Genomic DNA, 27,495 nt, shown 5'->3' with positions numbered 1-27,495 from the left:
TACCCAGACGCGACCCCTTTTCTTTCTGCTCAACCTCTGATTCACGCTTGAGCTCGTTAGTCGTCTTCGGCGCGCCTGGAGGACCCAGTCCTCCGGAGGCTCCGGACCAAGGCCAAATCAGGAAAGGCAGGCATCCCTGCCACTGTTTCGTGGGGCCAGTCAAAGGGGGTCCGGGCGGAGGGGGCTCTGGGGTTGGGCCGGTTTCTGCGGGGCAAGTTCGGGGCAGGTTCTGGACAGGCGAAGCCCAGGGCACCCAGATTCCCGACAGGCTCCGCGTCCGGGCCCTTCGCGGCTCCTCCGCTCTTGCCGCCGCCGCCGCCGCTGCTGCGGTTGCTGCGGGTAGGGGAGAGCTGGGGTTGTCGCGGGCCGCGGAGAGTGCGTCTCGGCCACTGTTTTTGCCCTAGGAGACTTCCCTCCTAGGTCGCACCCTGACTCCCGTGGTGTCGAGGGGGAGTCCCTGCAGACACCTCTGCACGCAGTGGAGATGCCTCTGTTTGCCACCAATCCCTTCGATCAGGATGTCGGTAAGTGCTTCTGCCGCCCCCCTGGCCACCCCCCGGCGGACCTCGAGCCCGCTCGGCCTGCTCCCGGCGGACGGTCTGGACCCCCGGACCGGGCGGAACCCTGCCTGTTTCCTGAGGCTCTTTCTGTAAGGGTTTGGAGGAGGTTGGGGGCTTGTCGCATCTTGAAGAAAAAAGGAGGGAGACTGAGAGAGCCTGGGAAATAGGCCTGGAGTTGGGGTTGTGGGTTCCTAAAGAACTGCTGGAAAGGTGGGTGTCGAAGGCCGCGGAGGAACAGCTGGTGTGGCATCTGGTGCTGGGACATTGCTCCTGGGAGGACAGAATCGAGAGCTAGGGAGTCCCAGCTGGCGTAGGATGATAAGCTGTGTGATGAAGGGTTTCTCGGGCACATGTCAAACGTTGGGAACTGGGATAATGTTTTAGGTTAGCTTCTTTAGAGGACTTTAAAATCTGTTTTATAACTGTGCGAGGGAGAGAAGGGAGAGAGCTTTGGTTAAGGGTAGACTCTTAAAGATACTGGGAGAGAGATGAAGATGGAATACTTAACAACAATATAAACACGCTTGAGGACCTGAGTCGCTGGGATGCCTTTAGTGTGGGTCTCAGTACTGTTAAGTGTAGAGTAGGACCTGGAATCTGAAAATGCTAATTTGTTCTGAATTTGAAATACTCTTTTTTGTGTGTTTGTTTCGTGAATCACAGGTTTTAAGTACTGATCATATCAATTCAACAGGTTAGCTGTGTGTGTGTTCTCCTGGTCTGAGGGTAATAATGACAGGAGCTTGAGTTTTCCCTGAGAGAATTTTGGGGTGATTTGAATACAGTTAGTAACTACCTTGGCGCACAGGTGTGAAATGAAAGCAGGTTAAATACCATGTCTAATTGTTATAGTCAAGAAAAATAAGGATGACCTTATGGAATTGCTATTTCTGTATTTACATAGTTTAATTATGAAAGGTTTTGAATTTGCTTTTTAATTCCCAACTTACAGCCTGCCACTGAAGCTTGAGGGTTTAGGTTAAGATTAGAAAAGGTTTCAGTCCTGTCCCTGCCACTGCCTAGCTCAGAGGAAAATCATGGGCAGGTTACTTAAGTTCTTTGAGTCTTGGTGTCCTCATCTTGAAAGAGAGGGAAAATACATCCTGTTTGTGGTTCAGTGAGATAACATGTATCTCCTGCAGTGCCTTTAGATAGTAGGCATCAACTCAAAGATAACTTTTTTGGGACATTTTAAATGAATGTCCTGCATCTTAGCAGTGGATGGAGCTTTAGAGGTCACTAGGAGTATTTAATAAATAAATAATTGGGAAGTAACATTTAACTTAATATGTACTTAGCACACACTGTTTATAGGACACTGCTCAGTGACGTAAGAGATAGTGATGAATAAGAGACGTGGTCGCTGCTCTCAAGCAGTTTTATAACTTACTACATTAATTTCCAGGGCAAATGGTTAAAATAAAACAGTTTCTTAATACCTGCTCCTAATGTTTCCATCACCTTGATCTAGTTTTCATGGTTGTATGTAACTGAGCTTCCACCTACCCAGTCATCTTTATATCCCATCTTTATATCCCTTAATGCCCTTTGAACCCGCATTTCCACTGGACTCTTAATGTCAAATCCTTTCCCAGTACCTGCACCACCCAATTCAGACACAGGCTCCGTCTTGCTTTTACACTTTTGCTTGTATTGTTTCTTCTACCTTTCTGCACGTCCTCATGATTAAAGGCCAACTCAGCATCCAGCTCATACCTGAATCATATCCTGATTACCCTAACCTGGAGTTTCCATAGGTGACACTACAAATGGTTTGGACCAGGTAAATGTCTTTGTCATGGGTATCTGTCCTTTGCAATGTAGGGTGTTTAGAAGCATCCCTGACCTCTCCCCACCCAACCCACAGCTATGATTTAAAACATCTCCAGACACAGCTAAATGTCCCCTGAGGGCACAAAATAGTTTCCAGTTGAGAAACATTGTTCTATCCCATTGTTGTTGCCACTCTTTTCAGGTCTCCTGCAATACTTTTTGCCTTTACTAAATTATTTCATATTAAAGGTAGTCATATCTTGCGTTATGCTCCTTAACTCTTACTTGTTGCTACAGAGGAGATGCGTAATAAAAGTCTGTTGAATTGAGGATGTATCAGTTGAACCTGCTAGGGTAAGCTTCTTGAGTACAGGAGCATTGTTTTGTCCCAGAAAAGCTTACTTTTTTGCTTGTTTGTTTTTGGCTGCTCTGGCTGGTGACTGGCGGAGTCTTAGTTCTCTGTCAAACCTGTGCCTTTGGCAGTGGAAGCAGAATTCTAACCACTGGACCACCAGGGAAGTCCCAGAAAATTATACCTTTTAAAAGCTAGGTTTTAGTGTTTGGATCAATTCTTTCCCCATGATCCATGTATCAAAATATCATGAAAGGTTATCTAAGAAGACTTGCCAGAGACTCCCAGTAAATCATCCTTGGACAGAGTCCAGTAGACTCCCATTTAAAATATTTTTACTAGGATAGCATGCAGAATATAATATGTATAATACATTTAACTATTTCTTCTCTCTTTATCCATCAGTGAGCATGTCAGTGATACACTCTCAGTAACTCACTTGATGTATTTATCACTTAACATTAGCATATATTTTTACCACTTCAGAATTAATTGTCGTTAGCTTTATTAATCAATAAACTGGTAAACTGAAACCATAAAGCAGAAATTTACTGATTTTTACCACGTAACATTTTACATAAAGAAGTAAAATACTGAAGATAACTTTTCCTTTGAAGAAATGCCTCAATATGTTATTAGAACATATGCTCCCTGAGGACAGAGCTTTTTGTTTGGTTTGTTCACCACTGTATCCCCAACATGTAGACGACTGTCTGGCACTAATAAACATTCAGTAAACATTTATTGAACACATGCATCTCATTTTAGATGTTTTATTTCTTGCTCACTTGAACTCTTGAATTATAAAGATAACTCATTCCATCATTTATTTCAAAGTCCCTGGTGAATCCCGTTTTGCCAAATCCATTGGTCAATTCCTAGTCCATTTCTTTGTTGATCTCTAAGCATTCCTATTTTTGATGTACTTTATTCTCGGTTTCTAGAATACCAAACTTATTCTAACTTTCTGCTTAGTTCTTTTTGGCTTCCCTCTCTTTCTCTCTCTCTCTTTTTTTTTTTTTTGGTGACTTCAAAATGTTCAGTCCTAGAACTTATTTTTTAATATATATTTTTTTTCCCTTTGCAGTCTTATGAGGCAATTTAGCTTAGTGTTAAGAATTCAGACTCTGAAGCTGCACTGCCTAAACTCAATTCCCAGGTTAGCTGCTGACCAGCCATGTAACTTTGCTTAGTTGCTTAAAAATACTGTGCCTTGGTTTCCTTATTGTTAGAATGGGAAATAAAGATAATAACAGTGTTTGGTTTCTTCCCCAAACCTGCTCAGTCCTTCATCCTTGCCTATTTCAATAGATGGCATTGCTGATATTTACGGTCACTCATCTCTAATGTCTGCTGCTGCTGCTAGGTCACTTCAGTCGTGTCCAACCCTGTGCGACCCCATAGACGGCAGCACACCAGGCTCCCCTGTCCCTGGGATTCTCCAGGCAAGAACACTGGAGTGGGTTGCCATTTCCTTCTCCAATGCATGAAAGTGAAGACACTTAGTCGTGTCCAACTCTTAGCGACCCTATGGACTGCAGCCTACCAGGCTCCTCTGTCCATGGGATTTTCCAGGCAAGAGTACTGGAGTGGGATGCCATTGCCTTCTTTGCTCTAATGTCTAGGAGTCATCATTGATTCTCCTTTTCCTTCACCCTCCACATCTATACTCTAAGCCAGTTCTTCTGGCTCTCCTTTAAAAATATATCTGGCTCTACTTTAAAAATATATCTAGAATGTCATCACTTCTTCGCTCATCACTGTTATCTTACTCCAGTCATCCTTCTCTCTTTGATAGACTGTGGCAGGAGCTATCAGCTTCTTTTGCTTCCATTCTTGCCCTTTTCAATCAGTTTTCATTTACAAAGATCCGTGTTCTTTTAAAAGTCTGAGATACTGTCATTTACCTGCTCAGAATCTTCCAGGACCTTCCCATGCCACTTATTGGTAAATGCAAGTTCCTAGTGTGGCTCACAGTCTGTCCTTCCTGTGTTCTGATATTATGATCTCCAGACACTTTGATTCTAAGCTTCTTGGTTCTTAGTACACCAAGATCATTCCTGCTGTGGTATCTACGTTGTGCTGTTTTCTTTGTCTAAGACATTCTTCCCCCAAGTATTTGAAGATTTGATATTCATCGGTCGTTCAAGACTGTTCAAATAAGTTTCTAAGAGCGGCTTCCCCTAATTTCTTTCTGTGAAAAAATATCCATCTTCACCCTGTGTCCTTGTTCCATTGTGTTTCTTCATTGTACTCAGCTACCTCCCACTGATTGATTGATTGATTGTCTTCTGTGTAGAATATAAACTCCTAGAGGATGAGACATTTTCAGTTCTGTTCCTAGTACCGTAGGGCCAATGTCTGGTACAGAGGAAGCACTCAATATGTATTCATTAAATAATGAGTTGTGATACTTTGCTCCCTCTCTGGCCTTGCCTGTCTATTTGGTGTTCTGTTACCACCTAAAAAAATCAATGTCAGAAAACTGAGCTTCTCTTTCCAGATGGGTTCTTTCTTAATTATGTAATTTATTTTATTATGTTCTAGTTATCTTGGTTTGAAACCCAAGAGACGTCTTTGAAATCATTACCCTGCTTCTGCCAAATCATCATGTCTTAGTTTTTATAATACTGCATTTGCATTCATAGTCACACTGCTTTGGTCCAGTTCATACCCTACAATCTTGGACATGTTTTGTTAGCCCAGTCAGTATCAAATCACGAGTTTAATTTTCATAAATGTCAGTGTCACAGTCTCCTGCAGTTTAGTGTGAGGGAAAGACCTTGCTTGGGCTTTGGGTTTAAACTGCAGGTACGGCGTTGGCTCTTAGTAAGTGGGCAGAATGTGGACTTAAAAAACACACAACATTCTCTTTACTGGAGTTGAATATTCAAATTCAGCATGTTCAGAATTACATTCAAACTTTTCTTCTTGAGTATGCTTTTCCTCTTCTGATGACTGGTGCTTCAGTTTATGTAGTCACATATGTCAAGAACCTGGATGTCATTCTTAAATTCTGTAATTGTCATTTTCTAGATTCTCACAGGAAATTCATGCTGTCTGCTGTGAGCCAGGTACCCTGAACTTGCCCTCAAGGCTTCTGGTGCTGCCATAGTCTGTGTGCTTCTAATAGTTCTTAAGTTTATTCTTCCATCCCTCCATTCATGTCTCCCATCCTTTTTTTTCTTCACTGCCTCCACCCAGGCACGTTTAGCTTGCTCTCTGATGAGTGGTCCATCAGCTCTCTTATCCCTGCTTCCAGTACGTCCCCAGTTATTTTCCAGGTGGCAGTGATATTTCTAAAATGTAACTGGGATCTTATGGCTCCTCTGATTAAAATAGTTGAGTAGCATATAGGACCTAACCCTAGTCTCTTCAGCCTCTACATTTCTCCTCAAGGCATATTTCCTGGTTGGTTTTACACCATGGCTTTTTCGTTTGTGGATTCTCTGACCTGACGTACTTTTCTCTTCATTAATCCTCACTAAAGGCTCTTTTGAGGAGATGATGCACATAAAGCACTCACCGCAGCACCTGCGCAAGGGATACATTTCAGATCCTCTTATAATCAAGTTAGACAACAATTTGGAGGAGGCTACTCAGCTTCTGTCTTTCAAATTTAATTAACTTTATAAAGATCGGTGGGCTAGTAAATGGCTGGACCAGAATTTAAGTGCAAGTTGTCTAACTCAGTCTTTACTCATGCTAAATAATTGGTAATTGTTAGCGGAATATAAGCACCCTCTGTAGGGCTTTCCAGGTGGTGCTAGTTTTAAAGAACCCACCTGTCGATGCAGGCGACAAAAGAGACGCAGTCACTGTCCATAGGTTGGGAAGACCCCTAGAGCCTTCTAGGGATGGCAGCCCACTCCAGTATTCTTGCCTGGAGAATCCCAAGAACAGAAGAGCCTGGTGGGCTATAGTCCATAAGGTTGCCAAGAGTTGGAAAGGACTGAAGCGACTTAGCATGCACGCACTCAGATTCTAAGAGGTGGAATCAGTTATTGTAAAACATACTGGGGAGGAAAATGTGAAAATCCAGAATACAGATCTGTTAAGGGTCTGCTGTCCACTGGGTTAAGAGGTTTTCTATTCAATGTTTCTTCTGTTCCTGTTTTACTTCTCCTGTAGGTTATTCTTTCTGATGCGTCTAGGTTTTCATTTCTATCTTGGGCTCTTTTCTGAGACACTTTCATGTTTTCCTTTGACACCTGCTTCCCTGTCTGGTCTGGTTAGAAGAGCTTCAGATTGCTCTGCCAGTATGATTTCCTGTGCTCAGGATGGACAGGAAAGTTAGGGAAACATTTCTGGAAAACTGAGTATGATGATCTCCAAAAGAGGATGACTTCTTTAGGACTTGTGTTTTCCCTTGGGTGATTTGATGAACTCTTACATCTCCAGATTGATTGAATGAGTCTTTTTCCTATAGCCTGAACATGGTACACAGTCATCCTGGCAGCACCTCCCCAAATCTCTGGTAGTCATAAATTTTGAGAAAATCAAAAGTAACTGCTTATCAGAAAAAAGTTCTTCAATCCATTGAGAAGACTACTGAAATTCAGATGAGGCTTAGTGTGTGATTTTTCTGGGTACTGGTAGGCAAATTTCTCAGTCTCCTGTTTTTGAGTATAATGGTAAGGATAATCTGAGGATAAAATGAGATCATTATGAAGCTTTGAATTCTTTGGAAGCAAGTCTGTTATATTTGCTTGTCACTTTTCCCTTTCCCGCAAACCCTGTTTTTTGTCTTAGAAGATGAAGAGTTTTGACACCGCTGTTTACAAATCCATGTTGAACTGCTCCGATAGTTTATATTTTTCTGATTTAAAAAATGTTTATTGTTTTACAGCCTAGAAGAACTGAACTATTGCTCTTGATCTTGAGGCAGCATCAGTAAATAATGTGAATAGTTTTAGTGTTCTGAGATGAGTGGCATCTCTGATCTCTATTAAGATTGAGTTAGATCCTGATCCTTTTATGCATAGGAAAATGTTTAGCATAATATCTGCTAATGACTATACCAGACACCCCTGGGTATGCCTTAATTCAGATCATCCTTAGTTATGATAATAGACAATTTGTATTTGATCAGACATAAGTTTGTCATTTCTAGTTAACTATTTACTTTTTAGTAAGTTAGCTTTTAGTAAGCTTAACTATTATGTATTTTTTGCTGTTTTTAAAAAAACTTTTATTGGAGTATAGTTGATTTACAGTGTTGTGTTTCTGTATAGCAAAGTGAATCAGTTATGCATATACATATATATATATATGTACTCTTTTATTTTTAAATTCTCTTCTCATATAGGCTATTACAGAGCATATTGTATTATTTAATAAATAAACTGATAGGTTTCAAGATTTAAGTGTATTCTTTTAAAAAATGCACTGAGCTTTTAAAAATCTGCTTGGCTACCAGTCAGTGAGAATGATGAATTAATTATTTAAGTGCCCTGCCAGATCAGAGTGATAGCCTGCTTTCCTTTTCTAAGATGAAGTACAGTTATCCCTCAATATCTGCAGGACTCCCATGGACACAGAACTTCTGATGTTGGAAGTCCCTCGTTAAATGGCATAATATGTCATATAACGTATGCACATCCTCCCATAGAGGTTTTTTTTTTTTACAAGTTGGAAAAGATGTTTTTACCATAGAAAATTTTTAAAAATATTCTTTACAAATACTGAACACTTATAAATTAATAAGACACTTATGTTTAGTCACTTAGTCATGCCCAACTCCTGCTACCCTATGGACTGTGGCCTGCAGGCTTCTCTATCCATGGAATTCTCCAGGCAAGAATACTGTAGTGGGTTGTCATTTCCTTCTCCAGGAGATCTTCATGACCTGAACTCAAACCTGGTCTCCTGCATTGCAGGCAGATATTTTACCAGCTGAGCAACAAGGGAAGCCCTAAGACACTTATGTAGACGTACAAAAAGAGAGATGGGCGAAGGCCATGAATATGTATGTCACAGAAGAAAAATACAAGTAGTTGATATAAACGGTGTATTACACTTGACTCACTAATAATTAAACATAGAGAGACTACAATAAAAGTGAAGTATTTTTATTGTAAACTTTAGGCAATTATTTCTGAAAATTAGCATATTTTTTGGCAGTTACTTGTGCTTGATATAAGTATCTAGTTACAAAAAGAAACCTGCAATCTTAAAAGAACACATTTTACAAAATATATGTATATAAAAATAAAGCATTGGAGGGCTTTGCTGGAAACATGAGATCTTTCCTTTTCCTGCCAATGTTTCCTCCTTTTCCAGTTATTTTAAGAGACTTGTTCATTCAGTCTTATTGAACCACACATGACCAAAGCCCCTCAGGGGTTCTGGAAGGAAAATTCAGATTCGAGGTATTCAGGAGAGTCAAGAAGAAGCACGTCTCCCTCTGAGTTCATTCCAAAGGAGATGAATACTCCCATATACTTTCAGTCAGGGGTCCCCAGCCTCTGGAATCTAATGCCTGATAATCTGACGTGGAGCTGATGTATTAATAATGGAAATAAAGTTCACAATAAATGTATTGTGCTTAAATCACCCCCAAACCATCCCTACCCCACCCATGCCTTCCATGAAATTGGTCCCTGGTCCGAAAGAAGTTGGGGACCACAGCTTTAAATCATCCCTAAATTATTTGTAATGCCTAGTAATATGTGTTCTTGCCTGGAGAATCCCAGGGACGGGGGAGCCTGGTGGGCTGCCGTCTATGGAGTCTCACAGAGTCACGACTGGAGTGACTTAGCAGCAGCAGCAGCAGTAATATGTAAATGCTATGTCAGTAGTTGTAAATACAGTGTAAGTGCTATGTAAATAGTCACTCATGCACAGCACATTCAAGTTTTGCTTTTGGGAACCGTTTGGAATTTTTCTTTTTCTGACAGTTTTGACCTATGGATGCTGAATCTGTAGACTGTAAATGTTAGACTGGAGGATCTTGTTCGGGATGACTCACTCAGTCTTCTTGGGTGTCAAATGGTTTGGGGGTTTAATGGGGCAAGGTTCTGGGACTCCTCAGAGCAGTTCCCCTTGGATTTACTTCACACGTTGGGTTTCTTTTAAGATAAATTTTTCTTAGAAATGGTTGAATAATAAAGGATTTTACTAATCTTTGTCCATGTTTTCTGGAAAGTGTTAGTCGCTCAGTCGTGTCTGACTCTTTTCGGACCCCATGGGCTGTAGCCCACCAGGCTCCTTTGTCCATGGGATTTTCCAGGCTAGAATACTGGAATGGGTTGCCGTTTTCCTTCTCCAAGGGATCTTCCCAACTCAGGGATCTAACCCAGGTCTCCTGCATTGCAGTCAGAGAATCTTTACTATCTGAGCCACCAGGGAAAAATGAAAGTGCAAGTTGCTCAGTTGTGTCTGACTCTTTGTGACCCCACGGACTGTACAGTCCATGGAATTTTCTGGGTTAGAATACTGGAGTGGATAGCCTTCCCCTTCTCCAGGGATCTTCCCAACCCAGAGATCAAACCCAGATCACCCAGGGAAGGGAACCTTTAAATCCTTGGAATTTCCCAAGTGGTAGGAGCATCTTTCATATTTATGGTGGGTTCCTGGGACAATCCTTTGGTTTATGCTAGTAAAATCACTCAGTATGGGGGCTGATCCCTCCAAAAAGATTAATCTTGTGATTAGATGGCTGGCGCTTTGAGTCACATGGTATCAACTGGACCTCCACAAAGGAGGAGGAGGCTTGGAGATGGAGTTCCAGGAGGCAGCCCCTCATTCAGTCAGCAATACCTTCTTGATGAAACTCCAATAAAAACCGTGGACACCCAGCCTCCATTGAGCTTCCTGGTTGGTGATCCACAGTGACGTGCCAGGAGGATGGAGTCCTGAGGGTGCAGAAGCTTTGCCTTTGAGATCCTCCCAGCCCCAGCCCTGTGCATATCTCTTCTTTGGTTGGTTGACATTTGTATATTTTATAATAAAACTGTAATTATAGGTGATTTTCTTCATTCTGTAAGTGGTTATAGTGAATCAGTGAACCCAAGGGGATAGTGGAAACCCCTGAATCTGTAGCCAGTTGGTCAGAATGCATGTGGCCTGGGAAGCCCAGAGCTTGTTTCTTGTGTCTGAAGTGAGGGGAGACTTGAAGTCCTGTACCTTCAACCTGTGAAGTGTGTGCTAACTCCAGGTAGCTAGGATTAGATTTAACTTGTAGAGGGTTTCTGCATTGAAAAGTAAAATTTGAAAAAGACACTGAAATAGATGTTATTAAAGGTCTATGTTTCTGTGACCCTTATGGATTCATATTGCAGTTGTATGATCAGGTTTAGCATTTATTGAGCATTTAGACCGAAAACATGAATGTTCAAAGAATTACCCAAAGTAGAAGTTGTTATTTTTAAGGGATTTACAGTTATGGAAGCTTAAACAGGTCAATTTACTGTTACCATCTTGGCATACCTGCCAGTGAGAACACATTAAACAGCATCTCAGCATTTGCTTTCAAAGTAGCTCATTTACTTTGTTTCCAGATTTATGTTAAGTTCCTCATTATAGTTTTCTTCTTTTCCCTCTCCCAAACTATTTTTTTACATGTTGGCAGCAGATTCATTTTTTTCCCCTAAGAGTCCAACTCTGATCAGATTGTTTCCTTGCTCAAAATTTTCTTAGCTCTCTGGTGTTTCTTGAATTAATACAGATCCCCTCATGGTTGAAGCTCATTTAAAACAATTTAGTGAGTCTAGAAATTCTTTTACTTGTAGCTGCATCTTGCTTGCTTCATTTTTTTTCCTGGTGGACTTTCTCAGGATTCCAGTAGAGGCAAAAGAGAAAATACTCCAGACACAGATCTTTTCTGCTGGTGCAGATAGTGACATAGTGTATCAGTTCAGGTGTTCTTGGTATGTTGTTGTGACATAGTGACAAGAACTTTAGATCTTGAAAGACTTCTGTAAGTCTACAGTAACCTTGTTTTAGGTATAGAGTAAACCAACAAGGGACTTCTCTGATGTCTCAGTGGTAAAGACCCCCACTTGCCAATGCAGGAGACGTGGATTTGATCCCCTGGAGAAGGAAATGGAAACCCACTCCAGTGTTCTTGCCTGGGAAATCCCATGAATAGAGGAGCCTGGCAGGCTTAAAGTTCACAGGGTTCACAAAAGAGTTGGACATGACTTAGTGACTTAGTTTCTCTTTGGAGTTCACATGACTTTTTGTGTCAGTTACTTTGACACTCTCTAGTTAGGCACAGGGACGGAGGAGCCTGGTGGGCTGCTCTCTGTGGGGTCACACAGAGTTGGACACGACTGAAGCAACTTAGCAGCAGCAGTTAGGCACATGTATGTTAAAGATTGTTGTCTTCTCTGAGAATTGACCTCTTTACTGTTATGTAATGCCTCTGTCCATGGTGATTTTCTTTGTTCCAAAGTTGGCTTCATCAGACATTAATATAACTAACTAATCCCACTTCTTTGTGATTCATGTCAGCATGCTGTATCTTTCTCCATCCTTTTACTCTATATGTGTGTCTTTATACTTAAAGTGGGTTGCTTGTAGTTGACATTTAATTGTATCTTATTTTTTGATCACTCTGACAATCTCTGCCTATATTTAGACCATTAACATTTAAAGTGATTATTGATATTGTTGGATAAACATCTACCGTATCTGTTAGACTTTTCTAGTTGTAACCCTTGTTTTTTTATTTCTGTTTCTGATACTCTTCGACCTGCCTTTGGAGTTTTAATTGAATATTTTATATGATTCCATTTTCTTTTTTTTTTTTTAGCATATTAGTTATATATATTTTTTCTACTTTCTGTAACTGCCTAAGAGTTTACAATATATATATGCATTTACAACTAGTCCAAGTTCACTTTCAGATAACATTGTGCCACTTCAGTGATAGTACAGCTCACCTTCTAGTAACAAAATATTCATATTCCTAATTTCTCTCTTTTGTTCCTGGTGTCCTTGCTGTGCTTCATTTCATTTATACATATGCCTGCACACACACACACATTCATGCATGCATATCTCCTATATCCTCCCTGAAGAACTTTTGAAACATTTCTTGCAAGGCCAGTCTAGTGGCAACAGATACCCTTGATGTTTCTTTATTTGAGAAAGACTTTGTCTTTTCCTTATGGATAATTCCACAGGATATATAATCCTTGATTGGTGGTTATTTTCTCACAATACAGTTTCATTCCGTTCTTTCCTTGTTTGCATGGTTTCTGAGATGTCAGGTATAATCATTCTGTTTACTTCCGAATAGGTAAGGTGTTTTCTTCTGCTGGCTTCTTTTTTTTAATTAAGATTTTTTTTAAATTGAAGAATAATTGCTTTACAATGTTGTCTTAGTTTCTGCCGTACAGCAACATGTGGGAATTAGCTAAAAGTAAGCATATATCCCCTCCCTCTTGAACCTCCCTTCCACCTCCCACCGCCCAGTCTCAGCCCTCTCCAGCCTCACAGAGCGCCGAGCTGAGCTCCCTGGGACGCGCAGCAGCCCCACTGGCCGCGTCTTTTCCAGATGGTAGAGTATAGAGTCGGTGCTGCTCGCTCCCTGGGATGCCCAGCAGCCCCACCGGCCGCCTCTTTTCCAGATGGTAAAGTATAGAGTCGGTGCTGCTCTCCCAGTTCGTCCCACCCTTTCCTTCCTCTGTTGTGTCCACCAATCCATTCTCTACATCTGTTGGCGTCTTTGTTTTTCCCTTTATTTTTTATTTTCTGCTGTTTGAATATGATATGCCAACATGTAGAGAGTTTGTTTCTTTATTTGACATTTATTGTGCTTGGTGTTCCTGGAGCTTCCTGGATCTGTGGTTTGGTGTCTGACATTAATTTGGGGGAGATTCCAAGTCATATTTGGTTCAAATATTTCTTCTTTTTCTTTTCCTCTTTATTCTCTGGTATTCCAGTGATTCTTTTGTCACAGCTTTTATAGTTTCCCACAGCTCTTGGATAATCTGTTCCAGTGCCCCCACCCCTCGCTCCGGCCCCCTCCCCTGTCACTTTTTGTCTTTGCTTTTCAGTTTTGAAAATTCCTAGTTACATGTCCTTAGATTCAGAGAGTCTTGCTTCAGCTGTGTTCAGACTGATGATAAGCCCATCCAAGGATGTTCATTTATATTATATTATTGTTTGAGCTCTAGTATTTTGTTTTTAGAATTTCCATCTCTCTGCTTACATTGTCCATCTGGTCTTGCATATTACCTCCTTTTTCCATTTAGAGCTCATAGCATATTGTCATATTTTTAAAAAATTCTGGTCTGATAATTCCAACATCCTTCTCATGTCTGAGTTTGGTTCTGATGCTACTCTGATACCCTTCCAATTGTGCTCTTTGCCTTATAGTGTGGCTTGCCAGCAGCTGGATATGATATACTAGACGAAGGGACATCCGCCTTTAGTGATGTGATGATCAGGTGCCAACTGTCCTGGGATTTAGGCTCAGTGAGCATCTCTGTCCCTGGGGTGTGAGTTCTCACACGCTTCTCTGTGTCCATCTCCTGCTCATCCCATCAGTGGGATGGGATGGCTCCAGTGGGCTGGAGTTGGATATTCCCCTTCTCCCATGTGGAAGGCTGGAACAAGCTAGCTTTGGTATTTCTCTTCCTACAGTTGGGTTAATCTCTGGTAAAACTAGTTGGTTAAGACTGATAAAATAATTTCTCTTGAGGGTAGGATTTTTTAGGAAGAGAATACTCTGGTGTATTTCAGAATGGTCAGTTTCTCTCCCCCTGCTGGAAAAATAGGGGAAATTTTCATGATATTCACCTTGAGAACCTGGAAGAAGGGTGGAATTGAAACTCACAAAAGTATGGGAAGTCTTCTAAGCTGCCTCTTCTTGGCGTTTTAACTCAGACTTGTGCACACTCAGCCTCCAGCAGTTTGATAGTTTCAGTGTAGATTTTCCTCCCCTGGTACTGGTTCCTGGTGATGTTTGTGCTGATGAGCTTCTGCTCTGTTAAGTTGTGGTTCTGTGTATCTGCCTATCTATATGTCTAATTTGGGGGCATCAGTTTGCCTTGTGACCTCACTTCTTAGGGCTCTGAGTCATTGATTTTTCACTTTGTTCAGTGTTTTACTTATTAGGATGAAGTGAATACTTCCAAGCTGCTTACATGCCAGACTGGAAAACTTGGGTGGGTTAAGATGGAATTCCTTAGTTTTGCTGCCTAAGTCTCAACTATACCTGGTGTCTCCCTGTCTAGAAAAAATTTGCTTTATCTACAGAAAGTAAACTATCACTCATTTTCCCGGAATAGGGAAGTGATTGCTAGAGCCCTTGAGTGAGAAAATAGAGCCTGCCTACATTTCAAACAGCATTAACCCATTTTGCTAACTTGGAAGTACTCTTTTTCTTCATTCTCAATTGCAATAGTTGAATTTCCTGAGGATTCAACAGACTAGTTCTTAAGCTTTTTTTCTTACTAACAATACATGGTTCACCTTTCTTGGGTCTTCTCAGTAGTTTACCATGGATCAGTGTTGTTCTGTAGCTTTTGAGATATTGTTGCTGTTATTGCTTCTCATGTTTTCCTTATCCTTGTGTGTTTTCATTAAAATTCCTTTATTGTAATGAAGAAAGGGGTCTAAATTAATGATTTGGTTTAATCTGCCACACCTCTGTTTTTTTTTTTATTTTAACTTGTCAAGTTTAGATTTAAGGGAAAATATTCAGTTAAAGCTTGGTTTTCTTTTGTTCAGTGCCCCCTCCACACTACTTCTCAGAATCCAAACTCAACAAATAGATAATTAATTTAATTCCCTGAAACATTTTGATAGAAACCTGTTCTTTGTCATGTTTCTTCGAGGGCAAGCTAAGAATTAACTATGTAAATAGTTAGTGAAGCTAACTATTAACTATTGATAATGAAAGAGTTCCTTATTTTGGTCTTTCTGTGTGCAGATAGGGATAGACTTGTGTGTGTGTGCATTTTTATAACAAAAAGTCGGTGCCCCCCCCCTTTTTTTTAATACCAAGTAACTAACAAATGAAGTATAAGTGGGGAAAATAATTGTGATAGGTAACAAAGGTACCCCACCTCTTTTTAAAGATAGACTTAAATATTTCATTAACCAGATGTTGACAGCTATTTGTGATTTGTTGGTACTTGGTTATACTACAGTTTGGTAATTTGAATGTAGTCATTTACTTCTTAAAGACTTTTTAGAAATAATGTTTCTGCAATTTCTTCTTGTAATATACAGAGAAAGCAACCAGTGAGATGAATACTGCTGAGGATTGGGGCCTCATTTTGGATATTTGTGATAAAGTCGGTCAGTCTCGCACTGGGTAAGTGTTGCAGGGTTTCAAAGGATTTTTATTTTTTCGTCCTATTTATTAATGGGAATAAAACTGGAGTTAGAAGGTAAAGCTTATTACTACAATCACAATTTGGTTTGAAAAAAGAATGTTTTCACTAGCAAGATTTGAGGAATCTTCTCATTTAGGTTACTCCTTGTAACAGTAGAGACAGCATGACCAGTAACAGTATTGATATTTTAATTTTTCACCCTTGTTCATATTTGTCTCCTAAAATCTAGTTTTTCCCACTGATTTTTAAAAGAAATTTTATTGAGATATAGTTGACTTATATGTTGTATTAATTTCTGCTGTACAGCAAAGTGATTCACTTTTACCTATATATATTTTCCATATTCTTTTCCATTGTGGTTTATCACAGGATACTGAATATATTTCCCTGTGCTACACAGTAGGAACTTGTTGTTTAGCCATCCTCTGTATAATAGTTTGCATCTGCTAATCCCAAACTTCCACTCCATCCCCCCTCACATCCCCTCCGCTTCGGCAACCACCAGTCTGTTGTCTGTGTCTCCAGTTCTATTTCATATATAGGTTCATTTGTTTCATATTTTAGATTCCACATGTAAGTGATATCATATGGCATTTGTCTTTTTCTGGCTTACTTTGCTTAGTATGATAATCTCCAGGTCCATCCATGTTGCTGCAAGTCATATTGTTTTACTCTTTGAGGGGCTGAGTAATATTCCATTATATACACACCAGTCTTTATCCACTCATCTGCTGATGGATATTTAGGTTGTTTCTTTTCCCACTGATATTTAAAGTCATCACTGATTTCTCAGATACCAAATTTTTTGGTTATTTCTGTATTCTTGTCTTTGTCACATCTGCACATTCGACTCAACTAATCATTGACTCTGGAAAGAGACAGTTTAGGGAAATAGAATTGTAAACTTTTTGGCCTACAGACTTTTTGGTAATACAGGGCTTTCTAAACAGTGCAGCAAGGGGATTAACTGAGTGGTGGTTTGCAAGGCGTATACAGAGTAATGGTTTTCCCCACTCCTGGGCTAATAACGTCCAGTTATGAGTAGCCACGTTTATCTCTTTGTGCCACACAAGTGCTGTCTTATTTATATACCTTCCTGTGAAGAATGTTCGAGAGCGCTGCTAAATCATGCTGGATTCTCCTGGTAGTATGAACCCTCTGATGGTGCCGTCTCAGGCTCTTCTTCAATCCCTTTTAATTAGACGTAGTTCCTTAAACTTTCTCTGATCCTTAGCCTCAATCTCACCACCTAGAATCCTGAACTCATCTCCCTTTTTGCTTTAGACCTCCATTCCCTCCTTTGTCATCACCTCTGTTAATGACAAGGTTATTCTCATTTCTGCTTAAAACCTCAGGCTCTCCCCTGCATTTAGCTTCTTACTGAATTCTGTCAGTTTGATCCCTGATCTCTCTCACGATGTTGATGTAAGAGTCTCCTTAGTTAAGTTCCTGAACTTGGGTCAGATTAGGCAGGAAAGTTTGTCTTTAAGGCCTTTCTGCCCCTTCACTTGAGATCTTTTTAGCCTATAATGTGCTCCTCCAGGCAGGCTCCCACAGTCATGGCCTCATCCATCCTCTTTGTTGTCTTTGCATTTTAGTATCCTCAGTCTTGTTCTTTCCAGCCTGGTTGCTTCCTTAATTTAATTGAAGTTCAAGTGGCTGCTGCACGTTGCTTATCTAGTCCTTTTTCTCTATTTCTGTTGACCATACTTTACTTGAGCCATCCTCTACCATGCTTAGACTAGTGAATTAACCTTCTGTCTCTTCCTTCTGTCTTTTTCTGTCCAGTTCCTACAACCAGTTGCCATGTGATAACTCTGACCATGTTACTCCCCTGCCTTCCACTGAATTAAGCCTAGTAACCTCCTTAGGCCTCGGAATCATTTATTTTTCATTTACTTCTTTTGTACTCACTCTCCTTTTCAATGGGCTTCCCTGGTGGCTCAGTGGTAAAGAATCTGCCTGCCAATGCAGGAGATGCAGTTTCGATCCCTGAATGGGGAAGATCCCCCTGGCGGAGGAAATGGTCACCCTCTCCAGTGTTCTTGTCTGGGAAATCCCATGGATGGAGGAGCCTCCTGGGCTATAGTCCATGGGGTTGCAAGAGAGTCGGTCATGACTTAGTAACTAAACAGCAACAATACATGCTTTTCAACTCAAATATTTGAGTTGCCAGTGCTTTTTAGCCTTTTGTATTGCTTTTGGTCCCTCTGTTCCTTCAGTGGGGAATATTCTCATCTCCATTTTCAGTGATGTCTCATATCCTCCAGACCCACTGTGGATATTATTTCTTCCATAAAGCCTTTCCTTATCCCAATGACTCCAAAATCTAAATCCTCAAAGCACACTATCAAAACCATTCTTGTTTGAATTTTGTCTTGTGTAATAGTTAATTTATATGTGTCCAGTAGATGTAGGTTTGTAGCTTGTTACGCAGAGGAAAGCAGATAGCCTAGTGGTTGAGGGCATGGCCCTCTGGGATGAGATGCCTGGGCTGGGACCCTGCTCTGACTGCTTAGCTGTGTCACGGGTGGACATAGTAACTTTAGTTTGCTACTTGAGAATAAAAACAGTATCTTTTTCATAGGGGGTTTATGGTGAGTGCGAGATTAGTTACTATGTGCAAAGTGTTTATAATAGTATCTGGGGCATGGGTAAGTGGGTGCACCTCTGCTTCTTTTTGATTAAAGTGGTATTGTCTGACAGTTTGTTGAGGATGAGGTATCCACCTAGCTCCATCCCTGTGTGTTTTGGAGATAAAGCTTTTATCTAGCATTGCAGTTGGAAAGTCCCCTCCTCTCTTCACCCCATCAGTTTTCATTTTATCTGTAGTTTGGTGTTCTTCATTTTGGAGATGCTTTTTATAATAATGTGGTTAGTGGCTTGAAATGAAAAGACAAACTCCCTTTCATGATTAGAAATGTTCCATATTTTTCTAGTTAAAAAATAAATTTGAACCCATCTAAAAATCCCATATGATATGTTGTGAGGATTTAAAGAGATCAATTTGTTTTTCTGCAGCTAACATTATTATTGGAAATTCTAATTTGTTAATTTTATTTCCTGTTTTTTTCTTGTGATGAGAACTGTGAAAAGATGTACTCTCTCAGCAATTTTCAAACATACAGCCAAGTATTGTAACTATACTCTCTGTGTTCTGCATTACACCCTCAGAACTTACTTACCTTGTAACTGAAAGTTTGTACCTTTTGGCCCATTTTACTCATTTTGCCCACCCCTTGCCCACCCCTCCATCCTTCCAGCAGCCACCACTGGGTTCTGTTTCTGTGAGTTTGATTTTATTAGATTTCGCATACCAGTGAGGTCAGACAGTGTTTGTCTTTCTCTGTCTCATTTCAGTTAGTGCAGTGCCCTCAAGGTTCCATCCATATTGTCCTCAGGTCAGGTTTATGTTGTCTAAGAACTTAGATATGTATTTAAAATGTACTAATTTGTTGCTTTAAACAGTTGTGTTTTATTTGTATTTTGTTGTTATCTAGTATCAGTAGGTTTAGATACACGCTCATTTTATTTTATTTTATTTTTTTACATGCTCATTTTAAACTTTTTTCATATTTACTTTAGGAGGGCATTCTCTCTCTCAGTATTTTTCTTTAATATTTTGTTACCCTTTGGAGATTTTAATTGACATTCTGCCAAATCTGTGAATTTACTCAGGAAGTGTTCTCAGCTTTGCTAATTTAAATAGAGGGGTGGTTCTTTTTGTTTTTTATTAATATTTTTTTCCTCTCCGCTTGCTTTCTTTTCCCTTTTCACTTATTTTTTCTTCCTTAATAGTTCTTGCTCTCTGATTCCTTTAAAGTCTCATTATGTTAATTTTCATGCAGTTATTTGTTTATGTAAATGTGATATCTCTTTCTAGCTCTTGTTAATAAACAATTGTTTGAAAAGGACTGTATAATAGTTGAGATACCATTGTAATCTCACTAGGATTCAAAAATATGAAAACCCACAAAGTTTGTTTATGTGTGTGATTTCTCTTTAAAAATAATGTTTTACATACATATCTGGTTGTGTTTTCACCTTCCTGCTGTGCCTTGACTTCATGGTAGGAAATGAGCATTAGGGCCACATTTTGATTTTCATAGGCCCTCAGCACTTTTGTCTTCCTAGGTCCCTTTCTCCATAAAAAGCAATAAAAATATTTTATGGCTGCATTATTAAAAAGACAAATGTATTATTGTACATGAAAACATTTCCTTTGATCTAAGTTTGTGGCATTCAGTACATTCACATGACTATGAGAGCATCTCCACTGTCCATCTCCAGAACTTTTCATCATCTCAGGTGAACTCTGCTTGTCAAACAACTTACCATTCCCCTCTTCCCTTGAACCTGGTAACCATTTACAGTTTTGTTTTAATTTTTCTAAAATCATTTTATAATTAGGTATATGGAAAACTCAGGGAGATCTGGTTTATATTGTCTAGGAACCTAGATGTGCTTAGTATGGGTTGCTGATGGTAGCATACGAATATTGAACATAGGTTTATTGTAGATTGTTAGTGAAGTATTCTGAGTACCTGGTGTGCTTTAGAAAAGGTTGAAACATGTCACTGGTGTGAAAGGGAAAGTGGGCATGAATTTTCCTGAGACTGGTGTAGAAAGAGCAGGTTGAAGTATGCTGTTCATAAGGTTATTTGTGTACTAGACGACAGTCTAGGTTCTTTTTAAAAAACATTGTCAAAAAATAAACATTGTCATATGGAGTTAATCTGTGATTTTATAAAATGTACAGATCTATTTAAGAGGATGGATTTAGGGAAGGGGAGGCAACTTTAAGAAAAACATTTCTGTTTTTGTAAGATCTGTTTATTTTAATCAAAATGATTTGTTACCAGCAATATATTGTAGAATTATTTAGTATATAAATAAAATAACATATTAAAGTGTTTATCCCCTAAGAAAATGAAATTTTAAAATCCTTTGGCCCTTTTTAAAAGAAAAAAAAATTCTTTCTTGTAAACTGTTTTGGAATTGTGGTCATTTGGAAAATATTCTCAAGTTTTAAGGGGAAATGAAGAGCCAATTATTGTGAAATTTCATTTACTCAGAGAACTGTGACCAAGAGCATGGTTCCAGCAGTCTTTCAGAAAGCCCTCCTTAATTATTCCTCTTTGAACCACACATATGTGTGTATTTATTTGTTGATTTATAGAAATATTTATGCTTATATAAATATGTACTTTTTTGTTTCAAAAATAGTTACTCACACGGCTGAAACATTAAAATAACTTAAAAAGGTAAATATTGACAAAATAACTCCTGTCCTTATTTCTCTCCCCCATCCTCTGTAGGTAACCACTTCTGTTTCCTTGGTATCTTTCTATTGTTCTTTTATACAAATACAAAAATAATTTTGCCACATTGATAGGCAATAAACATTTGTAGTTACTTAATTCCTTAACATATCCTGTCACCCTGAAGTGTTTGAATATGCTGGACTTAAAACTTAAAAAAAATTATGAAATTTTTTTTTCTGACTTCGGAAGATATTCACATGATGTTTAGTGTGCAGTTCCAGTGTCTGAGTAAGTACTGAAAAATGCTTAGCAAGTGAGGTCACATGATAGACTGAAAAGTCTCTGTTAAAAATCAAGAGAACGTTCAGAATAATAGTAGCAGTTTTCTTTAATGTGTCTTCACATAATAAATAGCTTTTTTTCTGTTAGTTTTGATTGATTTGTTTATAATTTCATATGTAAAAAAGATAGATGTGAGAGTAAGTATTGATTATCTACAATAAAAATGAATATTCTGTAATTGACATCCTGATTAATTTGTGCTATTGTTTTATATCTTAACTATCTTTGCTTAGACAAAAATACAGTTGACTGAGAGTGGAAAACATGATAAACTTTTCTCTGTACTTGGCTAAGGGATCTATTTAGATAGTAAGTCTTTTGATTTATTCACATAAAATTAGAAGAAGAAAATGGTAGTTGTTGATAGTTCGTGGAAAATATGAATATAAGCCTTTGGGAAAGAGTTCGTTAAAAATATTTTTCATTGGCTTTATGTTGTCTTTTCCTGGACCTGGACTTTGACTATCTTTGGGCTTTAACTGGAGGTTGATAGAATGTGTCTTGATTTTTTTTTTTTTTAAGGGAAAAGTAATCTCTGACCTAGGCGTCTTCAGATTAGAAGGGTAGCTTCAGGTCAAGAAACAGATCTCTTCCAAATGACTGGCCTTAGGTCTTGAAGTCTTTCATTTATTGACTGTTTATTATCTGTGTTAGGGACTTTATACATACCTCATCTGTTAAATGGATTATGTATATATTTTTTCCAGTGTTCGTTTGACTTTGTTTTCCCATTTAGAAGTTTTTGATTTTTATATAGCTGAATTTAACCAGTTTTCTGGTTTTTAGAATTTTGAATTATGTTTTCTTTATAGTTTCAGTTTTTGCTTTATGATTAATGTACTTTGTTTTTTTAAATAGCATTTTAGATTTACAAAAAAAATTAGCCAATAATACAAAGAATTCTATAACCCACCCCCCTTATATATAGTTTCCCCTATTGTTAACGTCTTGCATTAGTGTGGTATATATTATAAGAAATGAATCACTGTGCTGGTGGTAGTGATGGTGGTTTAGTCGCTGAGTCATGTCTGACTCTTTCGACCCCATAGACGCTAGCCCTCCAGGCTCCTCTGTCCATGGATTAACCAATGTGTGTGGTTTATATTAAGGCTCACTCTATATTGTACAGTTTTATGGGTTTTGACAAGTCCATAATGACATGCATCCATTGTTACAGAATCACACAGGGTCGCTTCACCAACCTTAAAATGTCCTGTGTTCCCCCTGTTCATCCCTCTCCTTTCTCTCGGAACCTCTGGCAACCACCTTTTTTTTTTTTACTATTTCTGTAATTTCCCCTTTTCCAAAATGTACTTTTAGGAGCATATAGTATGTATCTATTCATGTGCTGCTACCATGTGGTTTTAATTATTAAAACCTTATAATACATTTTAATACTGGCAGGGCTGGTTTTCTTCTTCTTCTTTTTTTTTTTTTTTTACAGTTTCTTAATATTCTTATCCCTCTCTACTGTTCTCACGTAAACTTTTGGATTGGCCTGGCTAGTTTATGAACAGAACTATTTTTTTTTAAATGGGCTTAGTTTTAAATGAATAGTTTTTTGATATTAAAAATTTCCTATTTGAGAATGTAGCATATCTTTCTGTTTATATCCTTTAATAGTGCTTTTAAGTTTTCCTGTTAACAAATCTCATTCATTTTTGGTGAAGTTTTTTAATGTATTTTATCCTTTTGTTGTTGTTTAGTCACTAGGTTTTGTCGACTCTTTTGCAACACCATGGACTGTAGCCCACCAGGCTTTTCTGTCCATGAGATTTCCCAGGCAAGAATACTGGAGTGGGTTGCCATGCTCTCCTTCAGGGGGTCTTCCTGACCAAGAGATTGAACCTACGTCCCCTGCATTGGCAGGCAGATTCTTTACCACTGACTGACTAGAGAAGCCCATTTTGTCCTTTTTGGTGCTATTTAAGTGAAGCCTTTAAATGCTGGTTTGATGGGAAATTTCTTTTTTAAAAATAGACTGTATTATAACAATGGTGTACCCTGAAGAGGTACACCATTTGTAAGGGGAAAGTGATGTGATGATTCAGGAGAAATTGGTAACAGCTGTAGGTGCCAAGACCTTGACCAGGCAGTGGGATGTGGGTCTGATCAGATCTGATATTTCCATCTTTACTTGCCCCAGACAATGATTTTCCTTTTGTATTTTACATGGTTTTTTAAAGCACCATGTATTCAGTAGAACAGGATCTACAGAGTCCTCATGACTCCCGAGATCATTTCACATATGAGGAAACTACAGCACTGAGATTTTAATGTGACTTGTCTGAAAGTTGTAGAGGCAAATTGGACGTCAGATTTCTTTACTCAGGTTATTTTTACCAGTTTTATGTTTTTTCTCACTTCTTTGTGCTGAGTCCTCAAGTACCTATGGTGCATGGTTATTTAAAAGTCAAATGAACTAAGTAAGACGTACCAGTTTTTTTTTTTTTTCAGTTGGAGTTTGAAATTGCTCTGCAATGTTGTGTTAGTTTCTGCCATACAACGAAGTGAATCAGGTGTATGTATATGTGCATCCCTCCCTCGCAGGCCTCCCTCCTCTCCTCATCCCAGCCCTCTAGGTCTTCACAGAGCACTGAGCTGAGCTCCTTGTGCTATACAGCAGCTTCCCACTAGCTACCTATTTTACACATGGTAATGTATATAAAATGGGCTTTTTAGGTGTTTCAGATGGTAAAGAACCTGCCTGCCAGTGCAGGAAGCACAGGTTCGATCCCTGGGTCAGGACAATCCCCTGGAGAAGGAAATAGCAACCCACTCCAGTATTCTTGCCTGGGAAATCCCATGGACAGAGGAGTCTGGAGGGCTGCAGTCCATGGGGTTGCAAGCCTAGCGACTGAAAAACAACATACTGATTTTATTAAGTTTTTAGTGATTCCTCTTTCTCACATACATGATACAACCTTGTGTTTTGTTTGACTTATATATACTTCTGTGTTATATGATCTGGGAAACTCAGATATCGTACTAAATTTAAGAATTCAGTGAGTGTTATCTGCATTTCTGTTAGTCCTCAATGTTTCTGCTGAAGTCCTTCCCAAACATGAACTTGTTCTTTCACTGACCAAATAACGTAATTTGTATACTGTGTTCATGTTCTTGGTCATCTCATAAGAAATACCTATTTAATAAGCTTACAATCGAGAATTTGATTATTTCTATTCAGTGTTTTGCCCTTTTCCCCTTGTGCTGTGTAGACTGTGTTTTATGTAATGTATATTACAAATCATTTATGCACTTTGAATATGACATTGAATATACAGATATTATTCATTTCAGTTCAGATTTCTTTTGTATTTTATATTAAACTTCTTTTATTGTTAATGTAATGCCTTTATGCTTTTGAAAGTCATCCTCTAAATTAGACTTCCTTTAGTATTCCAGGTGGGTTTATCTTATCTGTTAAGTTTTTTTTACTTTGATCAGCAAAGATTAGAGTTCTTATCTCTTTCAATGTATGCCTGCTAGGTACTAAGACCTGTAAAAGTATGCACACATATATTCCCTCCCGACTCTACAATATCCTTAAATTATAGTTTGTAGTAAAGTACTTTTTATAGCATATAAAGTGAAAATGTAAAGTTTAAATCACTGTAAAATAGCTTTGAAAGCTAAAGCTGTAAAAGTAAAACTCAGTAGAAGAATAGGACACGTTTGTGCTTTCTAGAACTCACATTGAGTGTCTCTAAGTCGCTGGCACGATTCTGGGAGTAACGTAATAACATACTGAACAGGAAGTGTTGAGTCCCCTTTTACAGATGAGGTCTGTCAGGCCTTACATCTCTTTCTCCTGAATCACAGTGCCGCTTTTGTCTAGCAGTGGTTCTCAGCCCAGTGGTGTCGCTCTGTTAGGAATGGTTTTGGTTCTCACGATGACAGGAGGTTACTACTGACATCGATTAGGCAGGGGCCAGAGATGTGATACGCCAGATAGTCTTACATCACAAGAATTTTTCTGCCCCTATTTAGAAACACACAGCTAGTAGCTCTGTACCTTTTCAGTCCTGCCTCAAAGGTGATGAGAGGTTAACCATGCAAGCACATTTGTGAGTTGTACTATGGATTGTTATTACTGTTACTTTTTTTTTTTTAACTGTTTTTCTTTTATATTTACAATACTTTAAGGGAAATGCCCTATTGTTCTTCTGTCAGGCCCCATGAGGGGAATAATAGAGGTGGTATTCTCATTTTGAAAAGTTGATTGATCTGAAGTCATTGGTTTAGTAATAGATGCAGTAATTAGAATTTAAATTCACTGCTCTTTGAATGGTAATAATTTCCTCAAGCATATAAAATCTTATTACAGTTGAACCTGATATCTTTATGGTACAAAAGTACTTTTCATCTGAGATGTAGAGATGAGACTTATTTGAAATAAGAGACTTCTAAAAAGTTGTACAGAGTGTAAGAACTCATAAATCTTGACTCCTTTTATCCAGCAAAATTGAATATTTTTGTCTTTCTCTTTATATATTAATAGAAAGACCTTTTCAGGTAATCTCACTAATTGGTAACCAGGGACAAATGTTGAGCTGTTTAACTGTCATAACTGTACAGCAACATACCTACAAGTAGATAGATATTTATAAGTAATGTGACAGTTTTGGAAATGTACTCAGGGCTATTCAAAGAGATTTGAAATTTCATTGTCCTTTGAAAAGAGAATTGCAGGAATGCAAAATTAGTTTTCATTTTCTTTGATCCTGTGAGTTGCATCGCATGCGTGTTTAGCTTCCGGAACTTAACTGTGTTCTTTTGCAGCCCCCTCCACTTTATTTTTCCTGAAAACTTGGTCTGCTGTCCACCGAGTGAACTCTGTGTGCTGTCTCAGAATTTCAGTTCCCGTTTCTCTTGCAGAGTGTGAATATCTCCCCACACTGAGTGTAATTGTTCAGGGTATTCATATTTTAAACATGGCCCTACATATACCAGCCATCTTCTTCGCTTAGCAGTTTTGCTTCAGTAATTGAGAAATTGCCCGTATAGAGCATACTTGAGAGATGGCAGGTTATGAGTTCCAAGAGGAACTCCCTAGCAAGGAAAATTGATTAACCACCATGTTTGCCTTATACCCTGACTTTGGAAACCCAGGAGACAATATGCTTCCTTTACATTTTACAGTGGTGTGATTTACGCTGTGGCCATTTATCACATCTAAGTTAAGAGCACTATTTGGGTCCAGAAAAGGTGAGGGAGAGTTCTTTCCTTGTTCTCGTCTGTATCCTTGACCCCTCCTGTCTTTTTGTTTTTCCACCCCAAGGTAAGGAAAAGTGTGGATGAGTCTTACAGATTGCTTTAAAATACGAAAATGGGGTTTGGGGAAGGGTTTTGAGAGACATCAGGATTTAACTGATTGGTGGTGGAATCTGGTGGTAGTCCCCTCTAAAGGCACGTGCAGATTTTATCTTAGCAGGCATTTTTATAAAATACTTCATCTGTATGTACCATCAGTCTCTTTCTTCACATCCTGTGCTTCTCACCACACTTGTTATTGTGCATTTTTCCCTTACCATGCAAGTTTCAGAAATAAATTTTGTGAGAGCATGTACATTTTCCACATGGGAAGCAAACTCAGTGGAAGATGCAGAAGTTGGTAACAAATAGAGCTTCATAGTGAAGATTATTTAGTTATTCAAAATAGTAACTATTGTATAACAGTGAAAAGTAGTGTTTGTCCCATTTGGCTCAGTGACTTTTTCTTGAGCATCGGCCATGTTGTAGGCATAGAACCTAAATGATGAGAGTGGTGTGGGGGAAGAGGATAGACAGGGACCCCCTCCTAAATCTGTCTTTTCTCTGAAGCCCACAGTGTAGTATGTTGAGGTGGATTGGAGTAATGTTGTGAATAAAGAAACTGACTTTGATGCTTTAGTTCACCAGAACTGACA

The 27,495-nt window shown here is 38.9% G+C and overlaps 1 protein-coding gene across 2 annotated transcripts in view; it reads left to right on the top strand.

The window, feature by feature from the left end:
* The first annotated feature begins 279 nt into the window (after positions 1–279).
* The window catches only part of STAM (signal transducing adaptor molecule), a 55,037-nt gene continuing 27,821 nt past the window's right edge, over positions 280–27,495 (top strand). Inside the window, exons 1-2 of one of the 2 annotated variants that reach the window (XM_040248089.1) lie at positions 280–524; positions 15,874–15,958. In XM_040248089.1, the coding sequence (XP_040104023.1) occupies positions 485–524; positions 15,874–15,958 (125 nt within the window). In that variant the 5' untranslated portion in view covers positions 280–484. The remainder of the gene's footprint in view (positions 525–15,873; positions 15,959–27,495) is intronic. The other variant, XM_040248090.1, reaches the window with a different exon arrangement.

The sequence above is a fragment of the Oryx dammah genome, unplaced genomic scaffold (genome assembly GCF_014754425.2).
Source record: "Oryx dammah isolate SB20612 unplaced genomic scaffold, SCBI_Odam_1.1 HiC_scaffold_10, whole genome shotgun sequence".
Lineage (NCBI taxonomy): Eukaryota > Metazoa > Chordata > Mammalia > Artiodactyla > Bovidae > Oryx > Oryx dammah.
This window is presented reverse-complemented; position numbering and strand designations above follow the sequence as displayed.